The sequence below is a fragment of the Phalangium opilio genome, unplaced genomic scaffold (assembly GCF_054372755.1).
Source record: "Phalangium opilio isolate 3A_F unplaced genomic scaffold, DU_Popi_V2 ptg000082l_1, whole genome shotgun sequence".
In the NCBI taxonomy this organism is placed as follows: Eukaryota; Metazoa; Arthropoda; class Arachnida; order Opiliones; family Phalangiidae; genus Phalangium; species Phalangium opilio.
Window position 1 is genome coordinate 1085171 of NW_028324189.1, and position 18211 is coordinate 1103381.

An 18211-nucleotide genomic window follows, 5' to 3' on the forward strand; every position below is an offset into this window, starting at 1 on the left:
TGGAGGTATGCCTAGCGGAAGTGCAGATATGTCTGGCGGTTTGCCCAGCGGAAGTGGAAGTCTCGCTGGAGGTATGCCTAGTGGAAGTGGAAGCCTCGCTGCAGGTATGCCTAGCGGAAGTGCAGATATGTCTGGCGGTTTGCCCAGTGGAAGTGGAAGTCTCGCTGGAGGTATGCCTAGTGGAAGTGGAAGCCTCGCTGGAGGTATGCCTAGTGGAAGTGGAAGCCTTGCTGGAGGTATGCCTAGCGGAAGTGCAGATATGTCTGGCGGTTTGCCCAGCGGAAGTGGAAGTCTCGCTGGAGGTATGCCTAGCGGAAGTGCAGATATGTCTGGCGGTTTGCCCAGCGGAAGTGGAAGTCTCGCTGGAGGTATGCCAAGCGGAAGTTTTTCTGGAGGTATACCTAGTGGAAGTGCAGATATGTCTGGCGGTTTGCCCAGCGGAAGTGGAAATCTTGCTGGAGGTATGCCTAGCGGAAGTGCAGATATGTCTGGCGGTTTGCCCAGCGGAAGTGGAAATCTCGCTGGAGGTATGCCTAGTGGAAGTGGAAGCCTCGCTGGAGGTATGCCTAGTGGAAGTGGAAGCCTCGCTGGAGGTATGCCTAGCGGAAGTGCAGATATGTCTGGCGGTTTGCCCAGCGGAAGTGGAAGTCTCGCTGGAGGTATGCCTAGCGGAAGTCTTTCTGGAAGTATGCCTAGCGGGAGTGGAGGTTTTTCTGGTGGTTTGCCTAGCGGTAGTGGAGACCTCTCGGGTGGTCTTAGTGGATCAGGTGGTGCTGACTTGGCCGCCGGTGCCGCTGATTTAGCTGCGAAAATGGGTTATGGCGGGGATGCTAGCGGGGGTTTAAATGGTGGAGTAGGGGGAGGAGGTGCTGGAGTTAGTGGTGGCTCGGCTGGGGGTGGTGCAGCATTAAATGGTGGCGTAGGGGGAGGAGGTGCTGGTCTTAGTGGTGGCTCGGCTGGGGGTGGAGCAGCATTAAATGGTGGAGCAGGGGGAGGAGGTGCTGGACTTAGTGGCGGCTCGGCTGGGGGTGGTGCAGCATTAAATGGTGGCGTAGGGGGAGGAGGTGCTGGTCTTAGTGGTGGCTCGGCTGGGGGTGGAGCAGCATTAAATGGTGGAGCAGGGGGAGGAGGTGCTGGACTTAGTGGCGGCTCGGCTGGGGGTGGTGCAGCATTAAATGGTGGAGTAGGGGGAGGAGGTGGTCAATATCCAATGAACGTGCAAGGCTACCCACCGGGTACTGTAGTGATGCAGCAAGGCGGCTACCCACCGGGTACTGTAGTGATGCAGCAAGGCGGTTATCCTCAGGGTACTGTAGTTATGCAACAGCCGGTTTATCCACCGGGTACTGTCTTGATGCAGCAGCCAGGTTACGCGCAACCAGTAATGGTAATGCAAGGTGGATATCCTGCTGGAGTTAACATGCAATATCCAAGTGGGGGTGTCGTGCAAGGCGGGTATCCAAATGGAGGAGTTCAAGGCGGGTATCAAAATGGGGGAGTTCAAGGCGGGTATCAAAATGGAGGAGTTCAAGGCGGGTATCAAAATGGAGGAGTTCAAGGCGGGTATCAAAATGGAGGAGTTCAAGGCGGGTATCCAAATGGAGGAGTTCAAGGCGGGTATCCAAATGGAGGAGTTCAAGGCGGGTATTCAAATGGAGGAGTTCAAGGTGGGTTTCCAAATGGAGGCGCTAACGTTCAAGGTGGTGGAAATGGAGGAGCTAACGTGCAAGGGGGAGGAAATGTAAGAGGGAATGGTAGAGTTGGTGGTAATGCGGGTGCCACTGGCGGTGGAAGGGTGAAAGGAGGTGGCGCAAGGGGTGGTGGCGGCCAAGTTCGGTTGGGAGGGGGAGGAGCGGGATCAAGAGGAGGTGGTGGTGGCGGGGTTAGAGGAGGGGGCGGCGGTGGTGGTATTCGAAGAGCTGGAAATGTGCAGGGATCAGGCGGTGGCTCCACTACGATTCGAGGTGGAGGTGGTGGAGCCCAAGGTGGCCAGTTCTTGAAAAACCTGAAAGGAAAACTGGAAACCGCTAAGGTGGGGTCTGGAGGTAGTAGAACAGTCGTTATGCAGCAAGGTAATGAACAACGATATTACCCAACTTTTTAGAAGCCTTCCGTGTTTACAATTATTTACTCAATATTTAGGAGGTGGTCAACGCGTGTCTATGGTACCATCGAGCGGTGTTAGATATGTTCAAACTCAACAAGTAGTACCTTCAAGCGGAATGAGAGTAGTCCAAAGTGGTGGTGGAATGTCCACTGGCGGAATGAGAGTGGTCCAAGGTGGGGGAATGTCCACTGGCGGAATGAGAGTGGTCCAAGGTGGTGGAATGTCCACTGGCGGAATGAGAGTGGTCCAAGGTGGTGGAATGTCCACTGGCGGAATGAGAGTGGTCCAAAGTGGAGGAATGCCAACTGGAGGGATGAGAATTGTACAGAGCGGTCAAATGCCATCCAGTGGCATGAGAGTTGTCCAAGGTGGAAGTTCAGCGGGTGGTATGCGTTTAGTTCAAGGGGGTAGTTCTGCTAATATGCAAGGTGGAAGAACTGTTACCAGACAAATATCAGGCACAAGACTCCAAGGATAATATTATACTAAAAATGTAATTATAAAAGAGAAAAATTATAAAAATTAAGTTTCTCCAAAAATAAAGTACTACCAGCCTGGGTCCTCGGTTATTTTTGCCACGATTTAACTAAATATTGCTAGGCCTATAAAAAATTCAGAAAGTACATCCCCTTTTGTTTTAGTACGATTTAGACTTTTAAAGGTAATCGAATTATAGCAGGACCAGTGCAACCGAAAAGTAACCTTATATCTTCAATTTCCCTACCGAATTACCATTATTAAACTTAAAATGACGTATCTCATAAAATCATTGTAGTATATTCGTGTTACAATGATATCGCTTCGTATGGTTTCATTTAAAAATCGCGCCTAAAAGATGTTAGACCTGAACATAATACTGGGAAATTTTATAGGGGAAAATTATTGAAGAGATTTGGCAGCCCTGTGTTCTCCCCCCCCCTCCCTCCCCCGCTACGCTCTCGAGTCACGTGATTTTTCTGCCTTTGTTGGGATTCGCGAGACTAGTCCGCGGCCGCCATAGATTTTCTTTTGACGCGTTCGTTCGCGCCGATCTCACAGTTTGTGTGAGAAAAACGAATGAATTGAAATTTATATGAGATAATAATTAATTCTTAGTGCGAAACGACGTACGCGAGTTTAACGCGGTTTGAGACATTATAATACTCAAGTTGAAGTTTTATTATTAACAAATTTCGATAATTATGGCTGATGATCAGCAGTACGGTGAAGGCGATTATACCGGTGAGGATCAACAGTACGAATATAACGACGGGTACGGCGATGAAGGCTACGCCCAAGACGGCGAGCAGCAAGACGAGGCCGGGGGCGGCGAAGCGTCCAACGAGAACGGTCAAGGAAATGGCGATTCCAAATCGGGCGTTCTTAAAAGCGAATCGGAGGAAGAAAGGCAAGTATTGGACGCTAAATCCAGACAGTAATCACAAATTTCATTATTTTTATACAACCCATTCCCGATTGTTAAGTTCGTATCCCCGTTGAAAGCTTAAATAGTAGGTTGAGATAAAAATGGGCTCGTAGTTTGGCGGTAGGCAAGTCAAAGTCAATGGCGCCGGTTCCTTTCTTCTTGAGGGTGCCGGAAAGCCGGTATATGAAAATCCGATCTCATCAAACTATATATCGATTTTGAATGGCCATAACTTACATATTTTGGAATTACTACCTTTTATTTTCATTATATAGTCAATAGTTTTTGACTTTAACTATTTTATTATCCCCACGGACACGGAGCATACCAAATTTGCCAAGGCTTAAATTCCGTTCCGTTCCGTTAAAATTCAAAATAGACATTTTTTTTAAATTTCGCCTACTGCCAATTGAATTGAGGTAATGTTATATAATATTTAGCTAGTTTGGAACCGCTGAACATTCGTCAATCAGAGAATTAGTAGGAAAAGGTAATTTTAAGTACTTTGTATTCAAATGTGGATAAACCCTTTAAATGGGTTAAATTATGTATCAAATGAAAACCCTGATTCTGCGCATTTCAGGCTAATTCCATATTATAGTAGCTACAGTCTTCTGGATTTTTTTTAATCGGGTTTATAACTATAAGATTAACCAAATTGATGAAGCATTAATTTGAATTAATTGTATTAATTTGTTTATGGATGGAGTTCTTCCACCAAAACTCATTGTTTAAAATTAACTCTTATCCTCATCACATGCAACACTTCCATGATTTGGTTTAATGTCCATTTCCCATCATTTGCTTTATTTTCCTCCTCAAAATTATTTTGGTGAAGGGACACACAACAAATAGTGATGGCAAGATATAGTCTAGGGTGGTAGCCATTTTTTGCAGAGTATTTATGGTTTTGAAACAAATTGACAAATTCACGTTGTTGTTTTTAAAAGTGCTTTAAAAAAATAATAAATGGGTAAACGCAGGGTAAAAGCAATTTTCTGTAAAATTAACTATTCTAAGTTTAGTTTGGAGTTGAATTGTTTTAAAGTTGGTTATGGGAGTGGCTTGTCCTTTTAATAGAGCTCTCTCAGAAGCCTTAGTGTGACGTCACCAATGCTATCTGCTACCGCGAACTTTCTCGTGACGTCACACCCTCCTATCTCTTACCTGGGTTTTGGCGGCCATATTGTCATAAGTCAGGCTATACAATTTAGACTATACCAATATTGACGTCACTGTAGCTCCTCCCTTCTCAGTACCAGTCTATAGAGAGCTTTCAGTTGGCTGATTAGTACGTCACACCCTCCTAAGTCTTGCCAAGGTTCTGGCAGCCATATTGGTGGGTATCAGCTTTCATTCTGTATTCAACCCACCAATATGGTGGTGTAAATTATCTCACAAATCTTAGCCCCTCCCCCAACCGAAAGCTGCCTATATAGAGAGCTTTTGTTTGGGGGAGGAGCTAAGATAAGTGAGATAATTTACACCACCATATTGGTGGGTTCATTACATTAGGAAAGCTGAAAGCCACCAATATGGCTGCAAAAACCGTGGTAGGACTTAGGAGGGGGTGACGTACTACGCGGCCAACTGAAATCTCTCTATAGAACATAAGTTGTGTTAAACATGGCCGTCCATTGCTAAATCTAAGCCCATGACGTTTTACTGAGCATTGACGTCGTAACTGAGATAGCTCTATATATATGTAATAGAAGAAATGTAGCTGCCATCTTGGGGTATAAGCTGATGTAATGGCTATAATTAGGGGTCAAAAAGAGACGTTTCAGTGCATGAATTTTCATAATGATATGAATAATAATGAATTTTCAATTTTTCCCAAAACCTTGCAGGAGTTAAGCTTCTGATCGTTAATAATCCGCAGATCTTTTTCTAGATCTTTTCAGTCTACCTATAAAATTAGATATCGTCCGAGTCTAGATACACACTTAAATATAATATAATATCATCCATTTTGGCTTTTAAAGTGGAATCTCTTATTTTAAAATTTGTCTCCAATTCGTTGCTTTATGCACTTACCGTTTTTGTAAATTTTTGGATCGTTTTTTTTTTTAAAAACAAAAGCTTTGATATCCAAAATTTAATAATTAAAATTAGAAGTATTCTGTTTAAAGAACAACACGATCTAGGGCCAGAAATTTCTTTTAATTTCGTTTAAAATAAAAACGGAAATTATTTGTCATCCCACGGTTGTCGTTTTAGCGTTAGAGATAATTTTATAAATCCTCAAACAAACAAGTAGTTAATACAAACTATCATCCATCATCCAAAATTTGAAGAATGTGGAGTCTGCGATGAATTTCCATGGACACACATCACACACACACGGTGAAAATTCTCGCTTCGCTGCTGTGCTTCAGACGTACGTTTGCGGCTGATGTGGATACGTTTGCTGATCACACGTTGGCAGGTATGATGTATGATCAACTACCGTACTGGGGAAAAAGTTGATGTAGAGCACATAATTGTGAAGCACACATAATTTTAAAAAAAAATAGCGGGAGCTAAAAAGACAAAACATTTTTTCCGAGCAAGGACAGGTCCATCTTACTTTAACAAAACAAATTCCTTGTAATTGTTTTCATGAAATTCAGTAACTGTAACTTGTATTTTGAAATAAATTAAGTAATTAAATTAAATTGTAAAATTAAATTTTGTAAAAACTATGGAAAGAAAAAAATTAATATATTGAAAAAGTAAAAGTGCGTTGTAAAATTAATGTTTTAAAATTTTCTGACGAAAAAAAAAAATCAATTATCTTAATTGTACATTTTTATATCCCTTAATTGATTTAAGTGTATTGAAGACTCGTAGTTTCGCGACCATCCCCGGCTCCCGTATTTAACATTTATTCGACTTGGTTTCTATTTACTGGGCGTAAACTTTAAATTTAATTTTAAGGGGACGAGTAATTTTATCTTTACAAAGTTTTTTCAGACCTCTTACACAATACGGTTTAAAATTTTAAATTCCAGTGGTCAACTAAAGTTCTAATATTCTCATTTTTATATAGAGTGATAAAAAAACATTAATTTGCAAATTACTAACGTAGTTTTTCCTTCTGTTTTTTTAGGAAGCTGTTTGTTGGTGGAATTAGCTGGGAAACCGAAGCTAGTAAGTGTTCGCTAGATACCCTTACAGGGTTCGTACGGAACCTGGATATCCTGGATAAGTCAGGGATATGGAAAATAGGGGAAAAAGTCAGGGATTTAAAACATTTTCCTAAAAAGTCAGGGATATGTCAGGGATTTTGTTTGGTATGTCAAACCATGCTTCGAGCAATGCTAAATAGGAGCCAGGTGTGATGAAGGAGGCTCTGGTAAATACCTTAAAATGGTCAGGGATATTGCGAAAATTTGGTCAGGGATAACCTGGAAACGTCAGGGATTTTCAATGTAAAAATTTCGTACGAACCCTGCCTTAACGAACACAATTTTTTGCGTGAATCTTTTTTGATTCTCATTTAAATTTTGCGCCACCGCTTTTAGGTGATTTGAAAGAATACTTTTCAAAATTTGGAGAAATTGTAGATGTAAATATAAAAACGGATCCTACTACGAGAAAATCTAGGGGATTTGGTTTCGTTACTTTCGCATCTCAGGAAGGTGTCGAAGCTGTAAGTTACAAGAGGGGTAATATTAAGTTTACCGGGTTTTAATCACTCTCAATCTTCTTCTCAGGTTCTTAAGGACGGACCTCATACAGTTAAGGGTAAACAAGTTGACCCAAAACGCGCCAAAGCCCGACCAGGCATTAAAAAAATCTTTGTTGGCGGTTTGGAACCTGACATTCCCGAATCTGATATTAAGGCTTACTTTGAAAAATATGGGAAGGTAAGCTTGGGTTCCCGTAACTTTTCAACTTATACCCTTTTCTTTCGCGCGTTTAACGCTTAGATTACTTTCCATAATAATTAGGTTGAGAGTATAGAGCTTCCTTTTGATAAAATGAAGAATCAACGTAGACAATTTTGCTTTATTACGTTTGAGACTGAAGAAGCGGTAGATGAAGTTTGCAAGCAACCCAAACAAAAAATTGGAAGCAAGGATTGCGATATTAAGAAGGCGGCGCCTAAGCCCGACGCAAGATCCGCACGCGGTGGTTTTTTCAGCCTTTTCTGGCAGTCAGGGAACCCAAGATCGTTTCAGTCAAAATTTTGTTGTTGGAGATAACGCTTTGCCAATTAGCCTTATTCCTGATCAGCGCCATCTACCCATAGCGGCGACTTTGAGAACTACTGTAAGCGGCAAGCCAATCAGATGTCGCTAAAATCTGGTGACGTCATTTTTGGTAAGACCCGAGAGTGCCAGTCAGTGACGTCACCAGATTTTAGCGACATCTGATTGGCTTGCCGCTTACAGTAGTTCTCAAAGTCGCCGCTATGGGTAGGTGGCGCTGATCAGGAATAAGACCGCTAATTGGACGATCTTGGAGTTTGTCTCTGCTGCTGCTTGGGAGTAGTTTTATAACGGGTTCTTTTTCCGTTTGTAGGGGGATACGGTGGTCAAAGCTGGGGTCAAGGATACGGAGGTTACAATCAAGGATATGGCGGTTACAATCAAGGCTACGGAGGATACAATCAGGGTTACGGAAATTACGACTATAGCGGTTACGGAGGAGGGTACGGCGGTGGTTACGGCAGTTACGATTACAGTGGCTGGGGAAACTACGGCCAGGGTGGCTATGATAATAACGGTAGTAACAGGTTGAATAGGAGGAAAAAACCTTGATCACTGAAAATCACGAAAAGTTACCTTATCTTTTATTCGGTGGTACCCTTATGTTCCTTATTGATACTAGATATGTGAGTGGTGTCCAATTATTCAGGTTATTTTGCTATCATCGCGAACTCGGTAGGTTCCTCGTACTCAGTTTTTTTACTTGTACAGTTGTAAATAGTTTGGGAAAAAAAGTGAAAAACTAAATGCAAGCTTTTTTAAAAAAAAAAAAAAAACATAAAACAAAAAACGCAAACTAATTTTATCTAGTCTGAATAGTTGGATACCGCCTTTTTTTTTTTTCTCTTGGATTGTGCTTGTATTTTTGAACAAATGAAGAAGCTCTCAACAATTTTTTTTATAAATTGAATATTTTTTTGTTCACACGTTTCTTTTTTTATTCTGTTATATATATTTTTTTTTTTTTTTTTCGTTATTTGGTTTTTCTCCGAATATTCTGGCGGCCAATTTGCGCTAGTGTCGTATTGGGATATGTAAGGGTCGATTGAAGGTGATCAAGGAAACGATATTGGTTAATAATTAATTAACGTAAAAGAAAAGCCATTAAAATACGGAGTAATTGGTTGACGTTCAACAGGTCAACAACAGAGTGGTTACGGAAAGTCCAGGCGAGGTGGTGGAGGCGGAGGGGGAAGTCACGGCTACCATCCGTACAGTCGTTGAAAACCCTGAACACGCGGTTGGCGGAGTTGTTCGCACTCTCTCCGTGACCCATCCCCGAAAAATGGTTTTTGTGTTATCATGTGAATGCTTCTCGTCTTCGCCACCATTTTTGTTACACCTTTGTCTTGATTGGGTGTTTCAAAGGTTAATTCATTTTTTATTCATTGTATATAGTGCAACGGGAGATGTTTTCCGTAATAAAATATTTTTACCATCACCATTTGACGGTGGTTTTTTTTGTAACATACCTTTAAAAAAAAAAACTCTCGATAGATTACTTTTAATTAACTTTACGCACTGGTATAAGTCAAGACGAATGCATTTACATGATACGACAGACTTAGCTCATTTTAGGCTTGAAACAATCCGGGAAGGGGACCTTAGTCTTTTATTAAGCTTAAGGAACAAGAATACTCGCCGCCAGAAGCGACTAGAGCCCCCCTCCTCTCCCGAATCTCCATATTAGTTTGGTTTTGTTGGTTCTAATTGCTTTTTATCAACCGTTCTAACAAAGGTGTGCTGTGGTAGGTCTTGCCGTTAACTAATCCCTAGCGTTTCGGAACAATCGACCCGACTGCCTTCAGAAATAGGCTTATTTTTCTATTACAGGCCTATTAACTAACTATTATTAAAATTTGCTTAAATAGTTATTATAAACTTCTTTATTCACTTTCTAATATTTAACATTTGGGGGTCTTCCATGATCTTGGCTGGTGCATGATGGGAAGGGAGTAATAGAAAGTAGTATAATAGTGCAATGAAACATATCATGAATTAATCTTAAGTGGGCTGGTGTGTGTTAAAGAAGCGTCATTTAAAACAATTGTGGATTCCCCACTAGGTGTCGCCACGTGTAAGGTAAGCTCCTCCCCCTTAGTCAACCAACATCGCTTATTTTTCCAACTTAAACTCAATAAACCTTCAGCGGGCTACTATGTAATAAAGCAACTGTACAAAAATATACCATAGGCAAAGATACAGTCGCTGGAAATAAATGGGTTAAACTGCGTTGTCCCTATAAACTATTAAAGGAACTGGCGACTTGACAAAGATTCGCGTAAAATTATGTGTTAGCCTCAAAGGTCGGGTTCAGAGTATAGGTTATAAGCCAATGCGTTTTAATTTCATCAAATAATGTAGAGGATTTACAAATATAAGACAAATTCGGAAATTAGAAACAGAGAAACCAACACGCAGGGGCGAGACCTCCGCCATTGGGGTATTCTCCCTGGCGCCAAGAAAGAACACCAGACGGAGCAGGCGATTTTTTAACGGTAATTTCAAGCCAAAAATCAATAAAATCTGGTGGGGAGAATGGACAACTTAAGTTACGTATTAATGCTTGCAAAATTATAAACCATATTCCCACGGGCCTTTAATTCTCTAATTTCGCGACATTATTGCAGTATACTAAAATAAAGGTTTTATTAATGATAAATTGAACTAAAACGGAGCAGGGCATATTTAAAATTCATAAAAAACGTTCTGAAGGGAATTTGGGAAATATGTTAATTAGCTTATGTTCAGCTCTTGCAATTTCCGGGAAAATCAAAATAGTCTACGTGCGGACTTTAAAGGTCGTAATGGGGGTTTCCAATCTGGAGAGCGTAGAGTAGTAGTTCCTTTATCTGTGGCGTGCTGAGCCTGAGAACCGGGAATTTCGGGAAACGTGCCGATTTGAAAAGTGGTACGTACGTAGGTTGTTCGACGTCTTATCTTTTCAGTTTCTGCATAAAAATCTAAGTTCGGGCTTCATTATTGTCAAAATGCAATAAACCACCCGTCAAGATAAAACAATACTTATAAAGATTCGTGAATTTTGAATTACAAGAAAGTTCTGCCGAATAATAAGGTAATTATAAAATTAACTACGCGTTATGTAAACTTTGTCTCGCAACTTTTTAAGGGGTTACTGGAACAGTAACTGGGTTAGATTAAAATTTAAACTTATTTTCAGTTTTTTTTTATTATTATTTATTAGCTTCGCATTTAACGGTATTAAAATGGATCAGTATAAAGGCGCTGCTAATGAAAAATATCAATTAAAACTGAAAGAAAAGCGTGAACGAATTGAAGCAGCAATTCAAAATGTTTCCAAACTCAGAAAGGATTTAGAAGAAAATTGCGGAAATGTAAGTTTTGATATAAATTTTGTAACAGTCACTTAATTTGCTAGTTTTTTTGCCCTGTTGGCATTAAATTATTCTTCTTAATAATTGTGTACCCCTTGTTGTACCATGGATAAATATAATATGCGCGTGAGGAAATTTGTTTTCACGCTATAGGATAGGCAACTCCCTATATCCGACGGCAAATTATTATTCGATATATACTCTTCGGTTGTCCGTCGGCAAGCGCAAAGCTAGGTCTCTATGTAACCTAGCCTTGACAATAGACATAAGAAATTCTCACTTTCAGGATTTAAATCTCGAGATTTTAGATCCAGAAAATCAGTATTTCTTTCGTCACTTGTCATCACGCACAAAGCTACTTTTCATAGAGACCTAGCAATGCGCTTGCTGACAACCGAAACTAGAACAGTATAGGTCTATATCGAATAATAATTGCCGTCGGAGATAGGGAGTTGTCTATCCTATAGCGTGAAAACAAATCACGCTCACGCTCATCCTTTATAAATGCATGTACCATATGAAAAACCGTTCGGGACCCGGGGGGGGGGGATTAAATGTTGCGTAAAAGTTACTCTTTCGCTAATAAAGTACAATATTGTTTTTCTGAAGTGGTGGGTTCAAATCTTATTGTTTAACATATGAGTAGATCAATTGTTTTTAACAATGGATTTTCTTATCGAAAATCTTGAAGTATTTTTTGTTAAGTGAAATCCTTTTTTTGATAAGAATTTCCTCGAGAGAGAGTCTTTGAAGTTGAACTTCTTTCAATTGTCATAATTTCAGGTCAAAATGGAAGTTCAAAAAAGCATAGCCTTGAAGATTGAGCAAATGCGTCAGAGAGAGATGCAACTTTTACGTCAAGTTGATGCCTTGATTGGTCATCAGAGTGCGATTCTTCAAATGCATCTTTCTCGCTTATATCAAACTCTCGGAAGTTTCAAGGCAGCCAGCCAATGGGCTGAATTAGGCAGCAAAGTTTATAGAATACCAACCCTTAATGAAGAGTAAATTGATCGAAATAAATTTAACCATCTGTAATTTTTACACAATGCAACGTCACTTTTTTTATATAGGGACCTTGAAACTGTTTCCCCTTGTCTGATTCATTATCAGTTAGATGATAATGATTTATCGCTAGCTATCCAAGCGTTTGGTTCTTTGGAAGCTAAGGGAACACCGTCGAAAGTCTTTCTGTTACCGGAAGAAGAAGAATATGGCGACGGTGACCATCACGTTTTGCACAAAACTCTTCAAGAAGAAAACCAAACCAAAATTAAAGTTTCATTTACAAAAATTAATGGGAAGTTGGAAGATTGGTTGCCCAGTATCGCCTCGGACATTCAGAAAATTGAGGACTTGGAGTTAAATAGTTCTTGTAGTCAAACCTCGGAGGTTTCTGAATCAATTGAAATGCTATCCCATTCTGAACTTCCGGAAAATCAGGAGTGGTTGCAAACTAATAATAACGTAAGTATTTATTTTGACCACCCATTGATGTCGCGTGTTCGTAATTTACACTATATGTTACAGGGATCAACGTGTAACTGCCAAACTGTTCCCAACATCGAGATTGAAAACCTCGATTCGTTGTCGTGCATTCCAAATACCGTCTTTTCACACGCAACTAAGAAAACGGAAGAAATTTATCTACCAATCCCACCGATAGCTTCCATTTGCAAATCTAATTCTATGGAAAAGTGTTGTTCGTACGATACGTGCGTATGCGGAAACAGTTGTCTCGTCACTAATTTGAAGAAACGTCTGATTGATATGGAAATTCGGGATACGTTGCAACAGCAAGATTGTATCAATACCGCCATTAAAAACAGCATTTCTAAACAATGGCTTAACAGTTTAGAGGAACAAGCGGTTGCCGATCAAAAATGGTTGGCTTCAATTTACAAATCTAAAAATTCGAGCGAGAATGAAGTTGAAGAATGGCTACTTAAAGAAAAGCATTATGTTAAAGAATCCTTTGGAAAATTCAAATTCCCTAAAATGTTCGATGTTGATGATAATTCAGTATGGCTGAAAGATTCCACTCGTAATAATTTGAAAGAATCATCGGAGAAAGCTGACAAAATAAAAGAGATCTGTTTGAATAATCAAAAGAAAGATTTGTGGCTTTCGGAGAACAAGGAGCGAGAGAATAACACTTATTCTATTAAAAACCAATATATTAAAGCTACATTTGACGCATTCGTAAAACCTATTAACTCCGAAGCTTGGCTTTTAAAGAGTTGCAACGGTAATGCTACTCAAGATCGATCCGGTTAAAAAGGATAGAAATATTAATGCCACTGTTTAATATATTCTGTAATTTAATACGCTTATGACTGTAATTTTGAATTTTGACATGAAATATTAAAAAATAAATTCATTTAAATCTTGCTGTATCAATTTTTAAAATCTGCTACTGTGACGTCATATTTGTCAACCACTAAAATGGAAGCGTTACCGTCCCGCTTCCCGCCATTTTCATGTCTGTATCAAGGGGGTGAGATTTGTGTTTGTGTTTTGTACCGCGAATTTAATGTAAAACATTGTCGGTTTTATCTTAACATGCCGATTTAATGAACACAGCTAGCACTTCCGCGGGACCTAATTAGCCTTATTCCTGATCAGCGCCATCTACCCATAGCGGTGACTTTGAGAACTACTGTAAGCGGCAAGCCAATCAGATGTCGCTAAAATCTGGTGACGTCATTTTTGGTAAGACCCGAGAGTGCCCGTCAGTGACGTCACCAAATTTTAGCGACATCTAATTGGCTTGCCGCTTACAGTAGTTCTCAAAGTCGCCGCTATGGGTAGGTGGCGCTGATCAGGAATAAGGCTAATTGATAAAGGTAAGTTGCAATATTAATATTATGATTGTGTTATACTACGAATTAGTTGCATTCAAAATGGCCGCACCACCATCATGGCGGCGGTAAAATTAACTTAACGAATTATTTCCAAAACTCATTTGAATTTTATTAATAAATTAAACATACGTACATAAAAATCGTTTTGAAAAACGGAACTCTCGCAACAAGCTCGTAAAAAATATATATATATATATATTAGTACTATCCAAAGAATGATAATTTCTTTTAATGCTTAAAGTACATCGCTGCGTTTTTAATTTCAACTATAGAAATTTAATTTATATTTACAATTTTGCATTTTTTTTTCGTAAGCGGAAATGCGGAATTAACCGAATTTTAAATTTAAGGCGACGTAGTATATTGAGAAAAATTTCTTTCATCCTATTTAATTTAGAATTTAATACAATAATCACTTGTATCTTAAATCTACAACTTGAACGGGTGAATCCGTTTCAATCACAACGTGACTCGAAGTCTAAAAAATTAATTAGTAGGTACTTAATTATAATTAGTTTTAGTTCTTTGGATAATACTTTACCTCGTATAATGGAGGCTCTTTAGGGTGCGGGTGAAACCCGGGTTCCCTGCAACTGCTGATAAAGTTTACTCCGTATCCGTAAGTTAGCGAATAGATGCCAGTTCTGCATTCGTTAAACATATTTCACTAAATCTATTCGAATTAGCAGTCTTATTCCTGATCAGCGCCACCTAACCATAGCGGCGACTTTGAGAACTACTGTAATCGGCAAGCCAATCAGATGTCGCTAAAATCTGGTGACGTCACTAACTGGCACTCTCGGGGTCTTACCAAAAATGAGGTCACCAGATTTTAGCGACATCTGATTGGCTTGCCGCTTACAGTAGTTCTCAAAGTCGCCGCTATGGGTAGGTGGCGCTGATCAGGAATAAGGCTAATTAAATTAAGCAACGAAACCGAACATACTCTTGATATTTCGGTGCACAAACTATAGCTATCGCTTCTGGCATCATTAGTTGATAAGAACAATGCGTGTGCAAATCAACACTCGACATGAAAGCAGTTTGCGAAGGATGTGTCTACGAATAAAAAATAATAGACCATTTTGGAAATGTTTTATTAGGGTTTATGTAGGTTTTAAGAACACACGTGTATCCATCCTAAGGTTATAAGGTCATTCTGATCTTGATAAGTGAATAATTCTTCTTCATTGTCTGTGGAACAGGAATCGGATGTTCCCGTTTGTTTTGGTATTAACAAATGTGTCACTCTAAATTTGTTTTGGGCCTAGAAATATAATTTAGAATTAGAATGTTTCGCGTATAGTTTAAAGGTGTGTGGAATTACAAGTTTTCCAGCTAAAATTCCGCAAGTTTCGATATTCTTAGTAGTGTTACTTTGAGCCAGTATCAGAAATCTGGACATAAGCATTTGAGGCACCGTAACTTCTCTTAATAACTTTGATTCGTCAGGAAACTGACTAGGGCTCAAAAGAGAGTTTGGTTTTGTCGAACGGTCAACTTGAGGTAGAGGCAACGTCAACCTTTTATATATATTATCGAAATTATTTTAAATAAGTATATATAACGGTGGTACATCATTACATTTCCGAAGCTTTAATTGTTAAAGGCTTTGAACTTCTGGGAGGCACGCTCGGTTGTGGAATATTATTTGTTTGACCCTCCTTTTCCAAATAATCAGTCGGGTACAATTCTTCCGCGGGAAGATGCGTACCATCCAATTTATTACTAATGTAATTTATTTGACTATTATCAGCCGCCTTAGGAAGCATATTCCACAAATCATTTTGAAGTTTCCCGATCTCTTTCTGTAAATCCTCTCCGCTAATTTGCCTTTCTTGCAAATATTGCAATTCTTTTTCTTTCGCGGCTTTCTCTTGTTCTTTTAATTCCTCTTCCTTTCTTTGCTTTTCAACAAGGGTTAACCATTCATCGTGCTCGGTTCCGTATTGTTTTAATAGCTTCTTTTTAATTTCTTCGGCAAGTGGAAAGACTTCCATCAATCTTTGATTAGTAGCTTTCTTTTCCGCCGGTGGGGAATTTCTATATTCAGGGTGATTGGGTAACTTCTCGAGGAATAGCCTATTTATTTTAACATCGGCTAGTTAGACAGATACTCTTTAGTGCGTGGTAATGCGGTAAAACGTACGTAATAAATTTATGGAATAATATGAAGGCATTTTCTAGTTGCACTTCTTCCATGTATACTTTTGCCATTCTAACCATTTCGACTCCGGACCTATAATATCTCTTTGGGGGGATTGTAACATCTATTTCAACAGCTTTACCAAATTCAGTTAGGTATTGAAGTCTTTGCTTTGGTTCCAAAGACGCGGGGTTGGTGGTATTCTCCAAGTACTTGGGATGCGGCATCTTTTTTTTTTCTCTTTTAAATGGCTTAAATTAAATTAAAATTCCAGCTTTACTTATTTTTCGGTTACGTATCATGTGAGTGACTTAAATATAATTGTTATCTAGTGGTTGTCATAGTTACCGACCGTGCGTATTACGCAATTTTTAGCAATATAAAGCCGAGTCTTTGAATAATACACCCGTATTTTTAAGTCTCCAAGGTTTTATTCAAAGTACCAGCAAGTTTTGATAACTTTTATATATTATACGACTAAAATATTCCATGTTTACTTACAATTGGGATAGAAATGGACTGGTAATTAGCCGAAAAACATCGATATTGTTATGATCAACGATATAAGCTTTGGGTGTCTGACACAGACACACTCACACGCTCTCGCAGTGTTGCCAATGTTTGAAAGTGGATTTTCCCACTTCCATTTGAAAAATTTCCCACATTTCCCACACCCCCTTTTTAGCCCCGCCCCCAGCTAAAATATGGTAGAAAAGTTACTGTCTTATTTATCTGTACTATTTTTTCCTATTAGGTTTAATATGGAATATCACTGCGCATGGCTTTGACAATATGTACAAATGCGCCAAAACGCTAAGGCTTTAAAATTCTCAAAATATGCTACTTTTTTCCAGCGCCAAATTTAAAATCACCGAATTTATTTCAAAATTTTCGAAAATGCAATAATTTTAACTGTACAGTCTGCACTATTAACACTTAAAGAGAAAAATTCCCACATTTGACCGATTTTGGGAAAAAATTACCTTTGTCCCACAGAGCCTAAAACCTTACCAAAATTTCCCGCGATGTGGGAAATTTCCCACACATTGGCAACACTGCGCTCTCGTCGCTCTCGTAACGTCACAGTACCACAGTCTGTCGTCACTAATGACCGTGCGATGGCGCTAGTAGCTTAATACTTCCGCGTATAAAAAATTAAAACACGTGCTTTAAAATAATGTTTATTGTTTTAGATCAAAAATATTGCAGTGAACCTCATGTTGTAGATACCTATCATAATCAGAATGAATCATGATAAAGAAAATTATAAAAGTAGCCAACGGCACGCAGTGTTCCCAGGTGGTCTCCCTCCCAAGTACTGACTGCGCTCGACGCTGCTTAACTTCGGTGATCGGACGAGAACCGGTGTATTCAGCGTGATATGGCCGTTGCCGATGGATGGGGAAAGATAGTTCAACGCAAACAGCCTTCTTGGAGTAGGCAATAAGATGCTAGCCTTATCTTTCTGGAAGAAATCTATCGGACACTTCTCGGCAACGGCCATATCACGCTGAATACACCGGTTCTCGTCAGATCACCGAAGTTAAGCAGTGTCGAGCGCAGTCAGTACTTGGGAGGGAGACCACCTGGGAACACTGCGTGCCGTTGGCAACCTTTTTTCACGAAATTTATTGGAGCTGTAAGGCTGTTTTAGCCCTAGCTCGTCACTTAAAAGGAACAAAAAAAAAAATTAAATTATTTCCTAAAACAATAACTGGACATCATAAGTTGAAACACTTTTGTAGGAAGCGCAACGCAACACCCCAATCTATGATAATTACTATTGAACGGTACAATAATTAATTCAATTGCACCACACCTATTTTCGAAATAAAGTAGTAAGTGAATTAAAAAAAAAAGAAAAGGTAATGACAGATAGAAAAGTAAAAGTGAAGGAAAACCGGTGGAGAAGTTTTTATCCCTAAGTGACGAGGTCAAGAGATAGTACACTGTCGTATAGCGCAATGTACACATACCCGCCTGCCTTTGAACCACAGCAGTTTTCCCAATATTTACGAGTCGACGACCTAAATCGAGGTAACTCCGAAGTCGAGGACGACTTGTGTGTGTTGACAGCGTGCGCGAAGCAAAATAAACCTGAAAGGTTTCCGACATTTTTAACGATGAGCCTTGGGCC

The 18211-nt window shown here is 39.7% G+C and overlaps 4 protein-coding genes and 2 non-coding genes across 8 annotated transcripts; 4 read left to right on the top strand and 2 right to left on the bottom strand.

The window, feature by feature from the left end:
- Positions 1-655: 655 nt before the first annotated feature.
- On the top strand, positions 656-2934 carry LOC149650717 (uncharacterized). The gene is made up of 2 exons (XM_089847073.1): positions 656-2072; positions 2143-2934. The coding sequence occupies exons 1-2, from the start codon at positions 662-664 to the stop codon at positions 2583-2585; spliced, it is 1854 nt and encodes a 617-aa protein (XP_089703199.1). The 5' UTR covers positions 656-661; the 3' UTR covers positions 2586-2934.
- Positions 2935-3080: 146 nt separating this feature from the next.
- LOC149650718 (heterogeneous nuclear ribonucleoprotein A/B-like) lies at positions 3081-9152 on the top strand. 2 transcript variants are annotated; one of them, XM_089847337.1, is made up of 7 exons: positions 3081-3521; positions 6604-6644; positions 7019-7146; positions 7211-7363; positions 7448-7628; positions 8022-8225; positions 8847-9152. In XM_089847337.1, the coding sequence occupies exons 1-7, from the start codon at positions 3289-3291 to the stop codon at positions 8930-8932; spliced, it is 1026 nt and encodes a 341-aa protein (XP_089703463.1). In that variant the 5' UTR covers positions 3081-3288; the 3' UTR covers positions 8933-9152. The 2 variants fall into 2 exon arrangements, with proteins under 2 accessions (XP_089703463.1, XP_089703464.1); XM_089847338.1 differs by having other exon boundaries at positions 3083-3498; positions 6608-6644.
- Positions 9153-10545: 1393 nt separating this feature from the next.
- Positions 10546-13450, top strand: LOC149650719 (nuclear receptor coactivator 4-like). The gene is made up of 5 exons (XM_089847334.1): positions 10546-10784; positions 10914-11064; positions 11848-12068; positions 12138-12531; positions 12595-13450. The coding sequence occupies exons 2-5, from the start codon at positions 10936-10938 to the stop codon at positions 13339-13341; spliced, it is 1491 nt and encodes a 496-aa protein (XP_089703460.1). The 5' UTR covers positions 10546-10784; positions 10914-10935; the 3' UTR covers positions 13342-13450.
- Positions 13451-14012: 562 nt separating this feature from the next.
- Positions 14013-16678, bottom strand: LOC149650720 (STAM-binding protein-like A). 2 transcript variants are annotated; one of them, XR_016370942.1, is made up of 8 exons: positions 16576-16678; positions 16078-16325; positions 15513-16010; positions 15256-15451; positions 15058-15195; positions 14875-14987; positions 14470-14601; positions 14013-14406 (listed from the first exon to the last, which is right to left on the bottom strand). XR_016370942.1 is itself a non-coding variant. In XM_089847336.1 (8 exons), the coding sequence occupies exons 2-8, from the start codon at positions 16299-16301 to the stop codon at positions 14341-14343; spliced, it is 1338 nt and encodes a 445-aa protein (XP_089703462.1). In that variant the 5' UTR covers positions 16302-16325; positions 16576-16678; the 3' UTR covers positions 14013-14340. The 2 variants fall into 2 exon arrangements, 1 of the variants encoding a protein (XP_089703462.1); XM_089847336.1 differs by having other exon boundaries at positions 14470-14572.
- Positions 16679-17348: 670 nt separating this feature from the next.
- LOC149650721 (5S ribosomal RNA) lies at positions 17349-17467 on the bottom strand. The gene has a single exon (XR_016371453.1). It is a non-coding gene; the product is annotated as a 5S ribosomal RNA (ribosomal RNA).
- Positions 17468-17566: 99 nt separating this feature from the next.
- On the top strand, positions 17567-17685 carry LOC149650722 (5S ribosomal RNA). The gene has a single exon (XR_016371394.1). It is a non-coding gene; the product is annotated as a 5S ribosomal RNA (ribosomal RNA).
- The last annotated feature ends 526 nt before the right edge of the window (positions 17686-18211 follow it).

Excerpts from the sequence above, each read along its gene's own strand:
- LOC149650717 (XM_089847073.1), top strand. The coding sequence starts at position 662 with ATGCCTAGCGGAAGTCTTTCTGGAAGTATGCCTAGCGGGAGTGGAGGT. Across the intron at positions 2,073-2,142 it reads AACAGTCGTTATGCAGCAAG|GAGGTGGTCAACGCGTGTCT; the intron begins GTAATGAACAAC and ends CTCAATATTTAG.
- LOC149650718 (XM_089847337.1), top strand. The coding sequence starts at position 3,289 with ATGGCTGATGATCAGCAGTACGGTGAAGGCGATTATACCGGTGAGGAT. Across the intron at positions 3,522-6,603 it reads TTGGACGCTAAATCCAGACA|GAAGCTGTTTGTTGGTGGAA; the intron begins GTAATCACAAAT and ends CTGTTTTTTTAG. Across the intron at positions 8,226-8,846 it reads GGGTGGCTATGATAATAACG|GTCAACAACAGAGTGGTTAC; the intron begins GTAGTAACAGGT and ends GACGTTCAACAG.
- LOC149650719 (XM_089847334.1), top strand. The coding sequence starts at position 10,936 with ATGGATCAGTATAAAGGCGCTGCTAATGAAAAATATCAATTAAAACTG. Across the intron at positions 11,065-11,847 it reads TAGAAGAAAATTGCGGAAAT|GTCAAAATGGAAGTTCAAAA; the intron begins GTAAGTTTTGAT and ends TCATAATTTCAG. Across the intron at positions 12,532-12,594 it reads GGTTGCAAACTAATAATAAC|GGATCAACGTGTAACTGCCA; the intron begins GTAAGTATTTAT and ends TATATGTTACAG.
- LOC149650720 (XM_089847336.1), bottom strand. The coding sequence starts at position 16,301 with ATGCCGCATCCCAAGTACTTGGAGAATACCACCAACCCCGCGTCTTTG. Across the intron at positions 15,452-15,512 it reads ACAATTAAAGCTTCGGAAAT|GTTGACGTTGCCTCTACCTC; the intron begins GTAATGATGTAC and ends TATATATAAAAG. Across the intron at positions 14,988-15,057 it reads TAACCTTAGGATGGATACAC|ACACATCCTTCGCAAACTGC; the intron begins GTGTGTTCTTAA and ends TTTTATTCGTAG.